At 52.3% G+C, this 17821-nt stretch overlaps 1 protein-coding gene across 5 annotated transcripts in view; it reads right to left on the bottom strand.

The window, feature by feature from the left end:
• Positions 1-17821, bottom strand: part of LOC308231346 (hydrocephalus-inducing protein homolog) — a 55302-nt gene that overhangs the window by 9870 nt on the left and 27611 nt on the right. For all 5 annotated transcript variants that reach the window (XM_080636636.1, XM_080636634.1, XM_080636632.1 and 2 more), the window contains 10 exons: positions 17100-17271; positions 12657-12756; positions 11431-11549; positions 10842-11065; positions 9344-9411; positions 7710-7945; positions 7027-7127; positions 5617-5752; positions 4990-5154; positions 2071-2223 (listed from right to left, as the gene is read on the bottom strand). In XM_080636636.1, coding sequence (XP_080492762.1) covers positions 2071-2223; positions 4990-5154; positions 5617-5752; positions 7027-7127; positions 7710-7945; positions 9344-9411; positions 10842-11065; positions 11431-11549; positions 12657-12756; positions 17100-17271 — 1474 coding nt within the window. The remainder of the gene's footprint in view (positions 1-2070; positions 2224-4989; positions 5155-5616; positions 5753-7026; positions 7128-7709; positions 7946-9343; positions 9412-10841; positions 11066-11430; positions 11550-12656; positions 12757-17099; positions 17272-17821) is intronic.

Raw genomic sequence — 17821 nt, 5'->3', positions numbered from 1 at the left:
GATACACAAAGACAGTAGCTATTTCTGACCCTGCAGGAGCTTCTTGTACTATTGGACGTCAGAGCTCCTGAGCAACCACTAAGGGTTGAGATCCGTCACTTCAGAAGTTCACCACGACAATCAGAATCTTATCCCAGCACAGACGTCCATCGTGAATAAAAGCTTCCACAATTTGGTTACAATGGACACCAGTGTGCATTTGATGGATGGAGGGCAGGAGGGAGGGAGGGAGGGAAGGAGAGAGGGAGGAAGGGGCAGATAGCTGCCCTGAGGGATGACTGCGGAGACACCACAATCAGTTCTCTTGAAGCTTCTTACAGATGATTCATTGAAGTGATCTGGTCACTCTGGCCTTGCACAAGTGACAGAGGAAGCAGAACTCCACATTACAAATGCAGCTGCGTTTGATCAAGCCACAGCTCTAGCAAAAGCCGTAGCTCTAACAACACCATTCCCACCTTGTCAGGCTGACCCATTGCCCTCGTAGGGCTGCTCATGAAGGGGAAATAAACCCCCTCCTGCACCAGCTGGGTGCAGAGCCTTCTCCCAGGTGGTTCATCATTCCCGGTGGGGGGGAACCTCTCTTCTTCATTTCAAAGCTGCTCCTTATCCACACAAACAGCCAGTGGCAGGAAACAGCCCAAAAGCACCATGAGCCCTGCAGGAAGTGGAGATCAGAGCCTGAGGCTGGCTACATGCTCCCACCACCAACCGGCCTCCCCCTGGCTCCTCAGCACAAGCATGAGGACCACTGTGGTTTAGCCTCTGCCCGAGCACCATCAAGGGGATGTTTTACGGAATCAAGGGGCAGAGCTTTTCTCCATTTGTGTTCCCTGTCCACAGCTCACCCCTCCATGATCGCATCTGCCAGCCCTGACACGCTGGGGAGACCAGGGACACCACTCTGCACATCACAGCTCTCCAGGACATGGGTATGGCTTGGCCAGCTGCTGCCAACCACAACGTTTAATAACCAGACTCCTCCTGCTATTCCTTTGGGAAAAGCTCTCAGCTTGCTTCTAGAAGCACAGCTGCCTTGAAGACTTCTAATCCTCTGTAATTCAGTTGCCAATAGGCACAGCACAATAGGACATCTTTGGTTTCCCCTGATGAGCAGAGTTAACAATTGCTTTGGTTACCAGCAAGTTAGAAAGGGCACTGAAGGAGGCAGCTGCTGAGGGCACTGGGGTGCTTGCTCTTTGCAGAGATGGAAAGCAGATTTGTATGGTGCAGACAAAGAAACCTGCCCTGGGAATCTCCTGCTTCGAGGTTCTATTTAACCCCCAAAACAGCAGGAAAAGCAGCAGGAGAGAAATTCAGCCCCCTCCTCCTTGCCCAGGGGGCTGAGCCCGTGCTCTCACGCACTGCTGGATGCTTCATGCGCAGACACAACCAAGTCCCCAGCGACACGCCTGCGTGAAGCAGCTCCAGAACTTCAACAACCCAGCCTGCAGAAGAACAAACCTCCTCTGAAGCCCCTCACAGACTCCCCTCTGGTGGGGAGCACCCCCCAGCCCCAGCACATGAGCCCTTCCTGGCCGCATCAGCCCCTGTCAGAGGATCCCACAACCTCCTTCTGCTCCGCAGCCTTTTCCACCATGCGGCCTCCAGGAATTAAACAGCCTCTGTCTGCAGCCACATGCTCTACAATGTTACGGAGCCCACAGGCTCTGTAGGTACGCAGCCCTTACAAGTCTACTTCTGGGCAACAACACAGCTGGTTTGACCCCCAGGAGCTGCGAAACCCACTTCACTGTAAGCACCTTGAGGACAGACCTCTCAGTTCCAAAAAACAGACTCTCACAGCTAAACGCCCTCCACAAAATAAAAGGGAGAACTTGCAGAAATGAACTCCTTTCTGCTCAAACAGCTCTGCAAACTCTGTTTTACTGACGGGTGCCCCAGCAACAACTGCCCCCAGAGCCAGGCTCCTCTTGCTGCACTGGGATGGAACAGCTTGCCTTCTCTCTCAGACAGTGATGTGGAAATGTCGCATAGAAATAAATAATCCAGTCACAGGCTGCTATGGGCCAGTCACTTGCACTGGCAAACAGCCCCAGCGACACTTACCATCTTTGCCGAGAAGGATGCAGGGATGACGGACTGATTGGACAGGTGGAGGCTTCGGGAAGCATCTTGCAGAACTTGGATGCTGCCAAAATTTATCTCACTTGGGTGCACGTGGACAACCGGTCCTTCTCCAGTGCTCAATAAATGGATTGTCTGCTCCAGGAGCCAGGCAGGAGAGAGAAAAAACAACACGGAGAGTTTAGAATGACTGGACAGCTCTAAGGGTGCTCGTAGGCTGGGGCAATTCTGACTCTTTGAAGCTGTCGGTGTTGTGAGGCTGAAACAGGAAGGCTGGAGCAAAGGTGGCACCTGGAGTGGTCCCTGCGGATCTGAAAGCCACAAGATCCCATTATGAGGGGACACAGAACCCTCATCTCCCATGCACGCTTTTCACACCTCCTCCATGCTGTCAGCTCTCCCTCCTCTACCCTGTGCCTACATCTGCTCCTTGTACTGCTCCATCATGCCATAAACCACCATCTCTGATAGCTGCGGCTGCACAGCCACACTGCACAGGAACGTCTTCAACCTTCCCAAAGCTTCTCCTGTGAAAACCAGCACAGGCTGGAAGCAAAGCTCTTCAGAGCAGAGACCATGCGAGTTAGTTGCCTCTCATTTGTGCTTGTCTGCATTCCTGGTATTAGTTAGTTATTGCATTGAGACATTAATTATTAATGGCATCATTGCGCACTATTTTTTTCTGTTGACAGCCTGAGACCCAGAAGTTTGTTCCTGCAGAAGTGGCACAGACTAGTGGAGGAGGAATGTGGATCCTTTTGCTAAACCCCCTTCTCACATCACTAAAACCAATGAGAATTTATCCAGTCTGGCTGGATTTCCTCAGCTCCAAACACCCCAAAGCTTAACCAGGCTCGTAGAGCCTGAAGAAGAGAAGGCTCTGGGGAGACCTTAAAGCAGCTTCTAGTGCCTAAAGGGGCCAACAAGAAACCTGGAGAGGGGCTTTGGGTAAGGGCCTGTGGGGACAGAACAAGGAAGAATGGCTCTCACTTGGCAGGGGGGAGATCAAGATGGGATCCTGGGAAGAAGTTCTTCCCTGTGAGGGGTGGTGAGGCTCTGGCACAGGTTACCCAGAAGAGCTATGGCCGGCACAGGCTGCCCAGAGGAACTATGGCTGCCCCATCCCTGGCACTGTTCAAGGCCAGCTTGGATGTGGCTTGGAGCTACCAGGTTTAGTGGAAAGTGTCCCTGCCCGTGGCAGGGAGTTTGAACTGGATGAGCTTTGAGGTCCCTTCCAACCCAAACCAGCCTCAGATGCTGTAATATCTTGCTTTCTGCAATATACGGCAGCCACTCCCCTGAGCTCGGGTTTGCACCAGATGATCCATACATTAGGATTTGCCACCAGCACAGGATGCGTAACAGGACAGCGGCTGTTCTGCTAGCCCAGAAAGCTCTGGAGGAGTCAGCTACCGGGGAACTCCTGAAGCTGCACTCAAGCCATAAGGCAGACCTAGAGAAAATTAACACCCAGAAACTCCCATCTGTGCAGGCAACACCCAGCCAGGTTTTGACCAGCATTTGCTGGCTGCGAGCAGCAGCCGAGCACGAGAGCAGCGCCTTGAGGATGGACTGACGGGGCACAGGGTCACTCAGTCCCATGTGTCGCGTCTTTAGGGACAGCCACGATCCTCCAGCTGAAATGCTCACCCTTTGGGCAAAAGATTGACATGTTCACCTCCACATCAAAAGGATTAAGTTAAGGTGAACTTTGAAACTACAAACTGTTTGCCCAAGGGTAAAAGCTGTGCAAGAAACCAGTAGTTAAAAAGCAGCTCACAGTTAAACAACTGGTTATTCTAGTGGGGAGAAACTTTCCTCTTCAAGGGGAATGTTCCTTCTATATAAATAGAAGGTGCTCATAAGAGCAACTGTGGTCAAACTTCAGACCACCAGCACTGCCTGGCCTTCCTGTTGACTGGTTTACACGCATATCCACAACAGGGTGGAGTGGAGATACTTGGCGGCATCCAGGGGGTTTAGTAGCAGCATTTCCCTTCACGTTAACAAAAGTTTAAATCCCTACAAGCACTTTCAAAACGTCAGCCTTATTTTCCGTTGCGGAAAGCTTAAGGTTCCCAGCAATCCTCTGATATCCTCTTTCATGCTCCAAGATCTGACAAGACATTTTCAAACCGCTGCTTCAAAAGTCAGTATCATTTTCAAGTTTCATTAGCTGGATTTGTTCTCAGTTTCAGCCACATGAAGCCAGGAGACTACAGACACCATCCCCTTGTCTACATTCTGTTGTCATTGCTGCTGTTGCAAACAACTTCTTTTAGCAGGCTTCAGCCCAGGAAGGCTTTGCCTCATCCACTTCCAAGCTTGGTGGACAACCAGAGACTCTCTGCTCCAGATGCAAGCGGTGTGGAGACTCTGGTGTCCTCGGTGGGGCTTTTGGCCAGGAGATCTGACGGATGGATGCTGCTCACACATGATGGACCTGACATGATGGACAAAGCTGCATTCCAGCTCTGGACAGAACATCCCTTCGGCACCATTTCCAAGACAGCGCTCGCTGTAGCAGGGTTCAGGGTATCCCTGCCTGCTCCTCAACACAAGTTCTAATGAAGCAGCAGTTCCAGTTCAGCTGTAACAAACATAGCAGAGTACAAGAGCCAGGAACTGCTCTGGGTTTCAGATTAGGCTTGTTATCCTGTCTCACATACCCGTAAATAAATGCTGTGTCAGACACTTCCATACTGACACATAGAAGTGCCAGGCACACCACCTAAGCGGATACCAGCCTCCCTCTTCTCCAGGCATTAGTGTTGCTTATGCCATGAATCCCCTTTCCTTGTAGACAACAGCCACAGATCATTTTCCCTGGAAGAACTCCTGTGCGCTTTACACCCCACCAAGACGAGAGGCACAAAGGCACGCGTCTGCCCCAGCACTCACCAGTGGGGATTCTTCACTCCCAAACACCGCAACACGAGCAACGGTGTCCTGCTTTCCCGTCACCTGGACTTCCAGTGTGAACGGGATCTCCACCGAGCTGTGAGGCTGGATAATCCCACGGGGCTCAGGGCTGGAGTACCACACAGCAGCAGCATCCTTGTTCTCCTGTAAGCGACAGAATCAAACACGACTTCAGAGTGACCTTTGAGGAAACTTTCAACTCTTTAACGTCTATCACAACGGCAACTCACACACACGTCTAAAAACCCCTAGGAGAAAGCCAAAAGGCACAACTCAAGATGCAAGACTTGTACGGGTTCAGCATCCTGAGGAGGTCCAAAAGCTGCTGCCTCCACAACCCCCCATCCCATGCTGGCAGCCTCCCTGCACCAGCTTTTAACAGCCCTACAAGTTCTCCTGCATTGAAAGCATCCCGAAGACTAGAATATAATCTGCTTCCTGAATGAAGAGTTTAAGCTGCTTCCTGAAGTTGACATTCAGGTAGGTTCCTGTTCCCAGCAAACCTTTAGGGTTGAATACAAACCAGCAACATCTTAACCAAACCTGTTTTTTCCCTAACAAACCCCTTGGTGACACTGGAGGCAAGAGGCGGATGCGAGGCCAAACCTGAGGAAGAGCCCAGTAGCAGCCTGGAAGGTTGCTGTCGTTCACAAGCGTCAGCATCTGCTGATAAGGGACTTTGAGAGAGCATCGTCCAAACGTCACAGCAGGGTGGAGCACTCGCAGCGGGGGAATTACACATCTAGGCAGAGAGATGCGCAAGAGGAATTAGGTTCTGAGACGGTGTTGCTTACTTGTTTACTTCTCAATGAGCACCAAATGGAGCATGACACATCCGTCACTGTCAAATAGACATTTAATACCCCTACAGTGACAAATAGCCTTTAATTTCTTTTTACTCAACAACCTCTTGCAAAAGAGGGGCAGACCCTGAGACTCAGCATCACAAAAGCTGCTCAGTGCCCAGGCAGAGCACGGTGCCCTGTCCCAGATCAGCTTTGCCCCTCCTTTGCCCCAGGAGGCTTGCAAGGACCCTCCCAAAGGTCCCAGCAAGGTATGAGCTCTGAGGGAGCTTTCCCACCGAGGAGCAGCGCTCGCCAAGGCTCCAGGAACACCAGACTCCAGTGTCTCAGGGAAAACACCGCTGTGTCCCAGCCTGAAATCCAGCCCTTTACCCCAGCAACGCACGGTACAGGCCACCACCTGCCCTGCACCGTGAGTCATAACCCTCTCCTGGGCCCTGTGGCTGCCTTGGTCCTTCCCCCACGGGTCCACACACCAGCTGCTTCCATTTGCACTTGTTCTACACAACTGCAGCCCAGGCACTGACTGCACAACTCTGCCTGGGAGAGGGAACAGCACCCGTGAACTGCATCCCTCTTCTCACTGAACTGACACCCACCGCAGCACGACAGGCCTGAATCTGGCTGAAGCAAGAACAGCTTTTAGCTTAACTCTGAGCTTAACATCAGTGCTCAACAGAGCCAGAGGGAAGCAGAAAAACCTGAGCTCACCTTCCACACCAAGGACTGCTTTGTCTTTCATAAGATCTCGCCTTTACTTTTCCCTCACCGGTCCTGCCCTAAGCCCCTTACCCATCTGCATGCCCCCTCCTTAACTGAGACAGACAACAGCTTGCAGCAGCTGCTCGCTGTGGCCCAAACCAGTGTTGGATTCTGGTCACAACCCAGCACAAGTCCAACACTTGTAGGAAGGAGCAGAGGCGGCCCTTTGAAAACATTACATCTCAAGCCCCCAGAGCAGGCCAATAAGGAATATAATCACAGTTCCCTGTAGGAAAAGGCTCTGGGCCGTGCCTGTGGCTGAGCACACGTGCTGCTCATCATGGACTGCTTTCCATGCACTGCTGTTCTCCTGTCTAGCTGGGCAGAACTAGCTCACTGAGCAATGCTCCTCGTTTGGAGCTGGAGCCAGCCAGCTCTATGCAAGGCAGCAACACTTGCTTGTGGCACATGCACAGGGAAAGAAGATGGGCTGCAAGGGAAGCGCCGGTACCTGGCTCTGATGGGCAGTGATGACACCTCTCTGCCAACACCATCCACACCTACCACCAGGGCCAGCTTGTATCTCTTCACGGTGTTGGAGCACAGGGTGACCTGGAAGACAAGAGCATCAAATACTTCATCACTCCCAAAACCCATTGTCCATATGCAGTGCCCTCCAGATCTTGTTCCACAGTAAGAAAAGGGAGGATTTAGTAGATATTAGAAGATGAGATATCAGGAAGAAGTTCTTTCCCTGTGCGGGTGCTGAGACCCTGGCACAGGCTGCCCAGAGAAGCTGTGGCTGCCCCATCCCTGGCGGTGTTCAAGGCCGGTTTGGATGTGGCTTGGAACAACCTCGGCTGCTGGACGGTGTCCCTGCCCATGGCAGGGTCTTGGAACTGGATGAGCTGTAAGGTCCCTTCCAACCCAAAACAGGCTAGGATTCTATGATGTTTGCCTTAATTCTTCTGCTGGTTCATGTGTAGACCACAGTCTCTGGCAGTAACAGAAGTCTTTGGACAATATCTGAATTACTGAATACACCTTGTGGCTGCCAAGGCAGATGTAGAGCCCAACACTAGCGCCCACCTCTTACTCGCATGACGCTGAGAGCCAGCAGTGCTAAAGCCCCCTCAGCATCACTGAAGCTCCGGCTCCACCTCTGAAGCACGCAGGGCTGGACTCTTCCCATACCTGGATATCCAAGTGTCCCTTGGAGCAGACGGTCCCTGTGAAGGGCCTGATGGTAAATTCAGCTGGCTTGTTGGCACCTCGGGCTCGCTTTCTCCACGACGGACCAGTGCTGTCTGACACCTGAGCAAAACTGGTCACGCTGGGTGCTCCCGAGCCGTCCCCAGGAATGCAAAGGTTGAAGGTGAAGGGCACCGAGGAAGTGTTAGTGAGGCGGCAGCACAGGGTGCGAGGAAAGCCTGGGAAAAGGACACAACAGGAGTTTGTTATCCCCTGACTCCTGGTGTGGACATCCTGCTGTGATAAAACTGCACTTGGAGTTTGCCTCCTTTCAGTGGCAATTACAGCTAATTGAGAAGCTCTGTGGGGAAGTCGTCGTCAATTAAGTTCCCTTTTACCCTTGTAACACAGAAATGCCCACTCCGTGTGCTGCTGAACGCCACAAGTGTCTCTCCCTAACTGTGAGGAGCTCTCACCTCCCCCAGACCAGCACAAACTCCTTCTCAATGATGACGCTGCATCCAGAGCATTCACTCTGGAAAGTCAACCCAGAAAAGTCCCTGTGAACCCCACAAACACTCCCACAGTTTTCAAGAGGTAAAAGCAGTAGCTTGTCATCAAAGAGATGATCCAGGAAAAGAAAGGAAGGATGAAATTGGGAGCCACAGCATGATGCGGAGCACTCTAAAGCACCTTCTCCAGATAGGAACCTCGATGCATCTCCTGGTCTGGGACAGCCAAGACTGAGCCCGTGACAACTCACAGCCCGCTCCACTGGAGGCAAACCTGATGCTTGCTCAAGAACAAGCAGGACCTCTGTCTCACCCTCCCGAAGGAGTGGGGGGACACAGCCATGCTGCACACTGGCTTTCATTACCCCACAAGGGCTGACATCGCTTCAGCTTTGGTACTTGCTTTCCATAATGGAAGCCACTGACACAATCACAGCTGATCTGGGGGGCTGAGTTCACATTTAAACTTTAGACCATCTCAGTGAGAAGTCCTTTGCGAGACTGAGATGGAGAACCAGAATCTGCATCTCAGTGGAGATGCTCTGGGTGTGCAGCCACCAACTCTGTCAGCAGAGCTGGGCTTTTGGTGGGGATGGAGAAGGAGTCCATGTCTGAAGACATGGGTGCCCGATGCAGAGCTACTGCTTGGGCATGTTACCTGCGAGCTGACAACGAGTTGGCCTCACAGCACTAATTAATTTCTCATGCTAATGGCCAGGTGGGTAAATGGTGCCCTTGCCTCACAACAGCAAAATTCACCCAGGGCAGATACAACTTGCCTTCAACTCCCTTCTCCAGTTGTCCTGGGACAACAAGGACTTTCACAGTCATTCTGTTGCCAAGGATTGGGAGATTGGGGCTGGACGGACTGTGAGGGACACCAGAGAACACTGACTTTCTACTCCTTAGGTTCTATTTGAACCATTCAATTGGCTCTGTGCCATTCTATCTGGTTCTCTTCGATCTCATGATGGTAAAACACTGTCTAGCAGCTGGCACTACTGGTTTCGACACGCTGAAGGTGGCTATGGAGGAACACAAGTGACAATGCCGTTCTGGCCAAGTGCTCCATTTGGGGAAGGCTCAGACCTCTCACCCTGCAGCCCAAGCTCAGGGCACACTCACCAAAGGAGACTTCACCGAAGCAGAGGGACGATACATCGAAATGAAACGCCGGTTCAATGACACAGCCACTGTGAGGACAAAGGCAGAGGAGACATTGCCTTGGTTAAAGAGAACGGCAAAGCCTTCAGCTTTCCTTACCCTTCCGGTGGGTAAAAGCCAGCCTGAGAACCTCAGGGGGTTTCAAATCAACCCCTCACCCTCATGCTCAGCACAGCATCCAGGTGGACAGGAGGCAGCCAAAGCAAAGTGCTCAGCAGACTATAGCTGCTGGTGGGGCTTGGCGCACAGTGTCATGCAGGGTATGCCCCCAAGTTGCTGATGGCCTGATGAAGGACATCAAACAAGTGATGGCTCCGTGCCTCAGTTTCCGCATCTGTAATGTGTTGGACACAGGGGTGTCCCCAGTAAAGCAGACTCAATCTGACTACCCTTCCCAGCCACAGGTTTCCTGCTTTGGCATTTCTGAGCTAGAGCTGCTCTTTCCATGGGGTACGGGAACACCTTTCTCAGAAGATCTTGATCCACGCAATCATTATGGGGGCAGGACTTTGAGACACGAAGCCACGGGAGCCCCAAACATCCCTTGACAACAGCAGCAACAATTCAACACACTGGACAGTTGACTCTTGGAGGAAAGCATCAGCTTATCACCACTGCACCAGCTGGCACATCCGAGAGCAACACGTCTTAAACCACCCAACGCACAATCGTAAAATCATCTACATTGGAAAAGACCTTTAAGATCATCAAGTCCAGCTGTCACCCCAGCGCTGCCAAGGCCACCACTGAACCACGTCACTAAGGGCCTCGTCTACACGATTTGGGAACACTGCCAGGGATGGTGACTCCACCACTGCCCTGGGCAGCCTGTTCCAATGCCTGACCACCCTTTTGGGGAGAAACTGTTCCTGACATCCAGCCTAAAACTCTCCTGTGCAGACTGAGGCAGTTTCCTCTTGTCCTTTCCCTTGTTACCTGGGAGAAGAGACCAGGACCAGCCACCTCCTGGCTCCATCCTCCTTTCAAGTAGTTGCAGGGAAAATTAAACCTGAACCCACCCCATCACCTCACCTGCCCTTAAATTCAGCAGACTTTAAGGCTCCAAACTCCAGGACTCACCAACATCCACTTGAATCACTACGTGCGGCTGCACAACACCCATTAATTTATTTCATGCTTGATGCCAGCCAATGCCAGCTCTGCCTCTCAGTTCAAAATCAAGGCCCCCAGCGAATGGTATGTTCAACCCAAACTATTCCATGACTCCCTCTTGCTGACAATTATGCTTCATTTGCTGCTGCAGCCGCAAGGAGTCAGGGTCAAACTGGAGTCCAGGTTAGTGTGGGCTCTTAGTGTGGGGATGCCAGGATGAGAGCCAAGATCAAGACCTCAGGCAAGCCTTTTCTTTCTCTGCTCCATCAGCAAATGAGGTAGGTAGGAGATGACTACCCAGAGAGAGCTACAAATGTGACCACCAAGCTCTTAGAACCCTCCTCACCTCACAGTCAGCGTCAGAGGCTCAGGGGATCCCTTCACACTGAACTGGAATTCTTCTGTGAACTGCCCCAGGACAGTGGCACTGAAGGAGATCCAGACGACCTGATGCTCAAAAGGCAAAAGCATGCCCTCCCGGGGGGCAAAGGTGAAGCAGGAGCCCAGAGCTCTCTCCGGATAGATCACGCTGAAGGGAGCCTCAATAACTCCTCTGTTGAGCAGGAGCACCTGCAGCAGCAGCAAGAAAGCAATACGGAAATACATGAGGAATCCTCCTTGCTTACAGAAGGCTCATTTCTTTTCTAATTGAGCCATTAACGTCTGTAAAAGGCAGAAGATGCTGAGTGCTGCTGCCAAATACAAGAGGACAAGTTCTGCCTCGGGGTTTTTCATGCAAAGCAGTCATAACTTCATACAAACAGAGCCACCCTGGGCTTATTCCCCCAACACAGAGCAGTCCACTTGACCTGCAGGGCCAAGGACCTGCTCAGCACCGCCAAGTTGATTCAGACCCATCCCACAGCTCCACGAGGCTCGCTGCTGCCCAGGAGCCATCTGGATCCACCCCATGCCCTGCGACCCGGCCTGCTCACCCTGTAGCTGTGGCTTGATCCAACAAACACCTTCCCGATGCTCAGCTGGTCACAGCTGAGTTCCACCTGGGGCCCGACGCCCTCTCCGCTGATGCACAGGGGCAGCCTGGTCTCACAGCCTGTGGAGGGAAATCTCTGTGAGTGCAACTCCCTCTGCTACCTGGCACTTTCCAGGTTGTCTCAGTGCTGCTGCCGGTCCCTGGGCTGGATGGAACCAGCTCTAGATGCTCCAGCAGAAGATATGGGACCCAGCTCGTCCCTCAGGAGATATGCCTTGGGGCTGGTTTCTCATCTCTAACCAACCCCCTGGGCTGGTGTCTCAGAGAACCACAGTATGGTTTGTGTTGGAAAGGACCTCAAGATCATCCAGTTCCAACCCTTTGCCATGGACAGGGACACCTTCCACTAGACCAGCTTGCTCCAAGTCCCGTCCAACCTCAACCTGAACACTGCCAGGGATGGAGCAACTTCCTTGGGCAGCCTGTTCCAGTGCCTCACCACTCTCACAGGAAAGAATTTCTTCTGTATATCTAAATTCCCCTGTTTAAGCTTGAACCCATCACCCCTTGTCTTCTCTCTCCAGTCCCCAATGAAGAGTCTCTCTCCAGTTATGGAAAACCACCTTTCTCATTGAGCACATCACATAAGCCATAATGTACTGTTAATGGGCACACCCCTTGGTGCAAAGGCAACCGAGACCTCAAGGCTTACAGCTGAACTCCAAGGTGGGTTCTTTCCCTTAAATTTGCTAGAGATGACAGAGCACAAGATCTTCAGTCTGAAGGCTGCTCTCAGCCGCTGGAGCAGCCTAAGGTGCCTGAATCCCAGCTCAGATTTTGGCTGGGGTCTCGCTGCCATCCCATTCTACTCTGCACGCAAAGCGAGCAGCAGCAGGAGGAGGAGAGAGCCACGCAACAAAGACTCATCTCGGAGGTAAATGCTCTACAGGGGCCTGGTGCTCCTTCACTAAAGCTGTGTCGCAAATGCTGGCAAACCCATGGCAGGAAAGCTTATTCCTCCACTGCTTTGTCTCTTCTGGGATCAGGAAGCCAGAGCCAGGCATCCTGAGCCCTGGCCTCGAACAGGAGACCACCGGCAACCGCAAGGACAGCGGCATGTGCCAGCACTGCCCTGTCTAGCCCTCCAGAACTACATGAGATCCGAGTGGGCTGCAAGAGTGTTTGTGCCTCCTCTGTGGGAACAGGAGCAGGAGAAAGGAGCTGTACCTGAGATGTCACAGTAGACTGTCTCTTGGTAGACTCTGGCTTCTTCGGGCTTAAAGATCACATTGATTTCAAGGGAAGAATTTGGCAAGATATCTCCCTCCTGAAACAGAAGGGACAGCAAACCATTTATCTTCAAACATCACATTCTTGTTTCCACTACAGCCCTGGAAGCCTTTATTTACAGCATCAGCAAAGAGCAAGGAGCAAGCAACACCTGTCAACACAATTTCTAGGAGAGCTTGGAAGCAGCTGCAGAAACACCTTCCAAAGTCCCTCGCCTCTACTGGCATCCGGAAGGGGCATTTTGTTACCCTCAGAAGAGATTGAGCTCTTGCTCAGGGAGTTAAGTCTGGGCCATGCTATCAGTTTCTGCAACTGTCTGCTGCTTCCTCAGGGTCTTCTCTCTCTGCTGCTCTCCCAGAGGATCCTGCCACTGGTGCTCTGTCCCCGGAAGCCTTGTCACACATTTCAGGAGGCATCCCTGGTTTCTAAAGGCTCTCACCTCCTGCAGCCGGTTTAAACAAAGGCACTGCTTACAGCCCTTCAGCCCCTAGCATTACGAGTACAGACAACATAAATAGCTACACCTCTGGCAACTGTAATAATGCTCTACAGGAATTAAATACTTAGTTTATGGAAGCAGATAAAAAGAACAGAGCCGTTTTTCTATCAGCACAGCCAGGCTTTGATTCCGCTCTGCTGTTGGGTATTCTCAGGAATTTGTCCGGAAGAGCCTCGAACTGAGTGGAGCCCTCAGCACTCCTGCAGCATAAATATTCGCTAACTACAGTTCTTCCCACTGACACAGCACTTACAGCTTAGAGGACAGCCCCCACAGAAATTAAAGAGCTAGAACATGGGAAGTTATTGGCCTGCAGCTGCAAGTAATTCCCTAATGCACAACCTGCTCTGAGTCAGGAGAACACAGGGAAGGACATGTAGAGAAGAACCCTTTCAAACACCAACCGACCAGTAACTGGAAAAGTCTGGAAGAATAAAGTCACTTGGATTCTTCTCAAAACCTAGAGAAAGTCTCCATGTGGGACAGGAGACACTGCCCACGACACAAAGCCCTTGCTCTCCCGACCTCCTCCCATTCCTGCAACCCCATTCCTCTTGCCAGGGCAGCTGGAGCTGGCTCAGTGCCTCAAGGCATCTGTCTGACTCTGACCTGGCCCCAGATAACCCAAACTCAACATCACAACGGTGAGCCGCCACTGCACCAAAAAGTACAGCTTCAGCAAGAACCTGGAGAACACTGCAAAAGTGCATCTCAAACAGCGAGGAGTGCAAAGGAGTCCCTGCAGGGTTAGGCAGAGAGGCCAAGTCCCTGCGGGGATGATTTGCTCCGTACCAAGACCACACTGATTGCTGGGATCATTCTGTACACGCTCTTTAACTACTGCAGGAGGGAGCTTAGAGCTTTGGGCACGTGCCATTCCTTTCTTTACAAGCTAATCAGATGAGGGTGCAGCACACAAACCCCCTTGCCAGGGGTGACGTCTTGCCATCCACCAAGCACCAGGAAGCCACCCAGTGATGCATCACGATCCTCACAAGGGACACATCTCCATACATCCAAGGTGCTGCTGGGTCCCAAGGCACAGCCAGGTGAGACTCCTCTCAGGCACCTGAGGAACAAGCTTATGGACTAGCACTAAACCCTGTCCTTTCCCAGGGATCAGCACAGCTCTCAGGAACAGTCCTAACACAGCACCCCTACTGGAGCCTTGCACTCCTATTCTCGCTCCCAAGAGAACCGACCCAGCAGTTAACAGGCTCGGGTCTTCTGAGCTCCTGATAGGAAATCACGACTCACAGCTACAGAAGTGATCCCTGCGCAAGAACCAACACTAAATACACACAGATCCCATTGCTCCCTCCTCGGCCCCTAAATGCTCAGAATCTGCGAGACCCCCACCAGGCTGGGCAAGAAGAAGCTGCCCTTGAAAAGCTGCTGCCCACCACCAGCTGCGGTTGGCCAAGTCACTTGCTTTGCTTTGCTTTGCTTTGCAGAGGTGGAAGGTGAGCCATGGAAACCAAGCCAGTGCTCACAGCAGACAAACTCCAAAGACAGAGCTGGCGAAGGCAGTACCGAAATGACATCCAGAGCACATCCTGTCAGTTCAGGGCACTCAAGAGAAAGGCAGTGCCAAAGCCAACATCTGCCTCTTTCCCTAAATGGCTGAACTCTCAGCTCCCACTACAAATGGGGCTTCTGCCAAAACCTGAAGGGCTCTGCAGGATCCTCCCGTTTGGATCGGGACCAGCTTGGCTCCTAGCTGAGGTGGAGATCTGCAGGAACAAACAACGCCGCTACCTCCTGGCCCAGCCTCTGGATCAACAACAGCAGCACTTTCATAACCTGGACGTCTTGAAGACCACCTCCACCAGCTCAAAGTCAGCACATGACACTGAGGAGTCACTGACAGGCAATGAGAGGGCATGGTGGCTTGTCAAGGTCACTGCCACGGTAATAAATCCTTGTCCTCCCTTTCCTCCGGTTTCCATTTCCAAGGAAACAGCTTCTTCCCCACGGGCCTGGAAGCTGTTCCAAATGTTCCTGGTCACACGGCAATTCCCAAAGCACTGCCTCCTCTGTCCTGTTCTGATCTGCAGCTGAGACTTAACCCTAGACACACTGAAGTGACCTGCTGCAGCTTCTGCAGACAGCAACACCTGAAATACAGGCAGCTGATGCTCCACTTAGCAAAGCTTCTGCACAAGCCCTGCAAAGCCATCCTGCTCAGAAAGCTCTTCCAAGACCACTATCCCTCCACCAGCTTCCCAGCCTCTGCAAGCAATTACTTCCTCCGGTCGCTTGTCACCAGGGTTTGATGGTTTCTATGAGGGGGCTCCCAGAAACCACGGGCAATAGGGGCCAAGAAGAGAGCAGCTGCTTCTGGCCAGGGGGTCCGAGGCACCAAGGTCCCACCTCTGGGGGGGCCTCCCCAGCAGATTCACAGGGCAGTGCAAGCCCACAGCTCTTGGTCCAAGCTCAAAGTTACAGGGCCATCGACACACAACACTTTGTGGAAGTCAGTGGCAGGGGATTTTCAGATTCTACGTGTGTGAAAGAGGAGAAAATACTGTCAATTGGAGGAAAGACACCCCCATGCCAGGGGGGAAGGCAGACACGAGCAAGAATCTCAATGGGAAAAGGACTGTCCCATACATAATGGAGTTCATGGAAATCAAGAGACTGATAATGCTGCACAAGACAGCAGGGGAGACACTCCAGTAGGAGCCTGCTTTGATTCAGCCCTACAGCAAACTGTGTAACAGGAACACGGCCATTTAGGAAAAGTTTCCACTCACAGCTTGGGGACAAGCTACGCGTCATGGCTGTACATCATCACATCTTGATGCAGACAGGACTCAGCCAGAATTCCGGACCTCCCCTTAATGCACCTCAGGAGCTCAAGAACAGGTTAAGCTCATTGTGGAGACACAGTGACTGTAATGAAGCAGGAGCCCTGGAGCACACTCCAGAACCAGCTCTGACACACCACAGGATGCTCTGAATGCTCAGCTGAGCAGCTCCCACTCTCCCCAATATCCCTGCTGCTCTGACACAGTCTCTTGGTCACACCGTGCTGCTGCCAGCTACAGTGGTGTGAAGCCGCACTTGTGCTGGCACTGCTGGCTCTCAGCCTTACGTGGGCTGCAGGAGCAACCAAGAAGAGAACAGCAGCCCCTTCCTCGGAAAACAAAGTTAAAAAAATTCACCCAGTGTAAAAGAAAGAAGAGGTTGGGATTATTCCAGGGTTTACTCCAAGATGAGAAGGGATGTTGCACTGCTCAGACAGCAGGCATTCTTCATCTCAGACCATGCAAATACTCAGAACGCGGGCTCTGGCTGATTGAAGGACATGGGGGTTTTGCTTGCATCACCAGGAAAGTGAGCAGTTTTCTCTACCCATCTGCAGTAGAACTCAAAAAGCCGGTTTAAACCTGCCAGCCTCGTGTCCAGGCTCACAGACGACACTGGAAGGGAGACTCAGATGTGGTATAAATCCAGGGTTTAGGAAGGGATTGCTGTTCCCGTGATTAAACTTGGGCTCAATTTGGCCTGCTTTCCACAGGGGACCATTTCAGTCTGCAGGGCAGTATGTGGACTAACAGTGCACCACTGTCCTTTCTTCACCCCCATGCGCTATGTGGAAATGTGTCCTGACAGAGAATAACTGGTACCTCTGAACACTGTGAGGACACTCATGAAGTGCCCTTAATTCACAGCCCTTGCAGCAGAGCCCAGCTTGGGGTCGGCTCTTGCTGCTGTTCACAAATGCTTTTTGCAGCAAGCGCCCCCACCCTCACCAGACACCTGATGTCTCCTCTCTTGGCACATCAAGCAGCTGATGTGGGATCTGCCAAGGGACCTCCTTCAGAGAGGAGAAGGAGGAGGAGCAGCAGCAAGGGAGGTTCTCAGCCATCACTTACCATGGGCACGATCGTGAAAATACCATTGCAGAAAGGCATGGAGTCTCCCTGCACCTTTGTCCCCTGGTTCTGGAAGGTGCAGATGGGAAGGGAAGGGTGTTCTCCAAGAGGCAGGACCACCCTGTGCTCCTTAGGAACATCAACCAGCTTGTCCTCTTCCTGCCTCTGCAGCCTGTGCCACGGGAGAGACGAACCAAGCAGGTAATTGAATAAGCAGCAGATCTGCAGAGCCTGTTGTGTCAGTGCACGAGCAGCAAAGCACTTGGGGAGGAACAGCAGCAGCTCAGCAAGGGGCTGACCGTGAGACACAGGCTCCCACACGGATCCCATGACTGCTGTCGTTCCCAGCACAGCAGGGAGTTTTACTCCTCACTGACAAGCTAACAAGAGGTTTCTTAAAGCTGGCAGCCCTCAAGAGAAAGCCTCCTGCACTGGGAGGGGAGAAGCAACTGGGTTTCAGCTGCACGTTACCAGCATCACACTTCTCCCCTTCCCTTTTGCACCCACAGGGATGAGGAGACAGTATCTGCACTGCCTTCCACCAGAGGATCCCAGCGCACTTCCAAAGCAAACCAATGGATTTGGCACCCCATCGCTTCAGTGACAAGAATGGGTTTCTGTGCGTGAAAACAGAGGTGCCAAGAGAGGAAGGGACTTTGCCCAGCATCACCCAGTAAAGAAGTCAGGACCAGCATCACCGAATGCAAACCCTACACTGAGCC

Source organism: Psittacula echo (assembly GCF_963264785.1).
Source record: "Psittacula echo genome assembly, chromosome: Z".
In the NCBI taxonomy this organism is placed as follows: domain Eukaryota; kingdom Metazoa; phylum Chordata; class Aves; order Psittaciformes; family Psittacidae; genus Psittacula; species Psittacula echo.
Note: the sequence above shows the minus strand (reverse complement) of the source record. Positions and strands in the feature narration are given on the sequence as shown.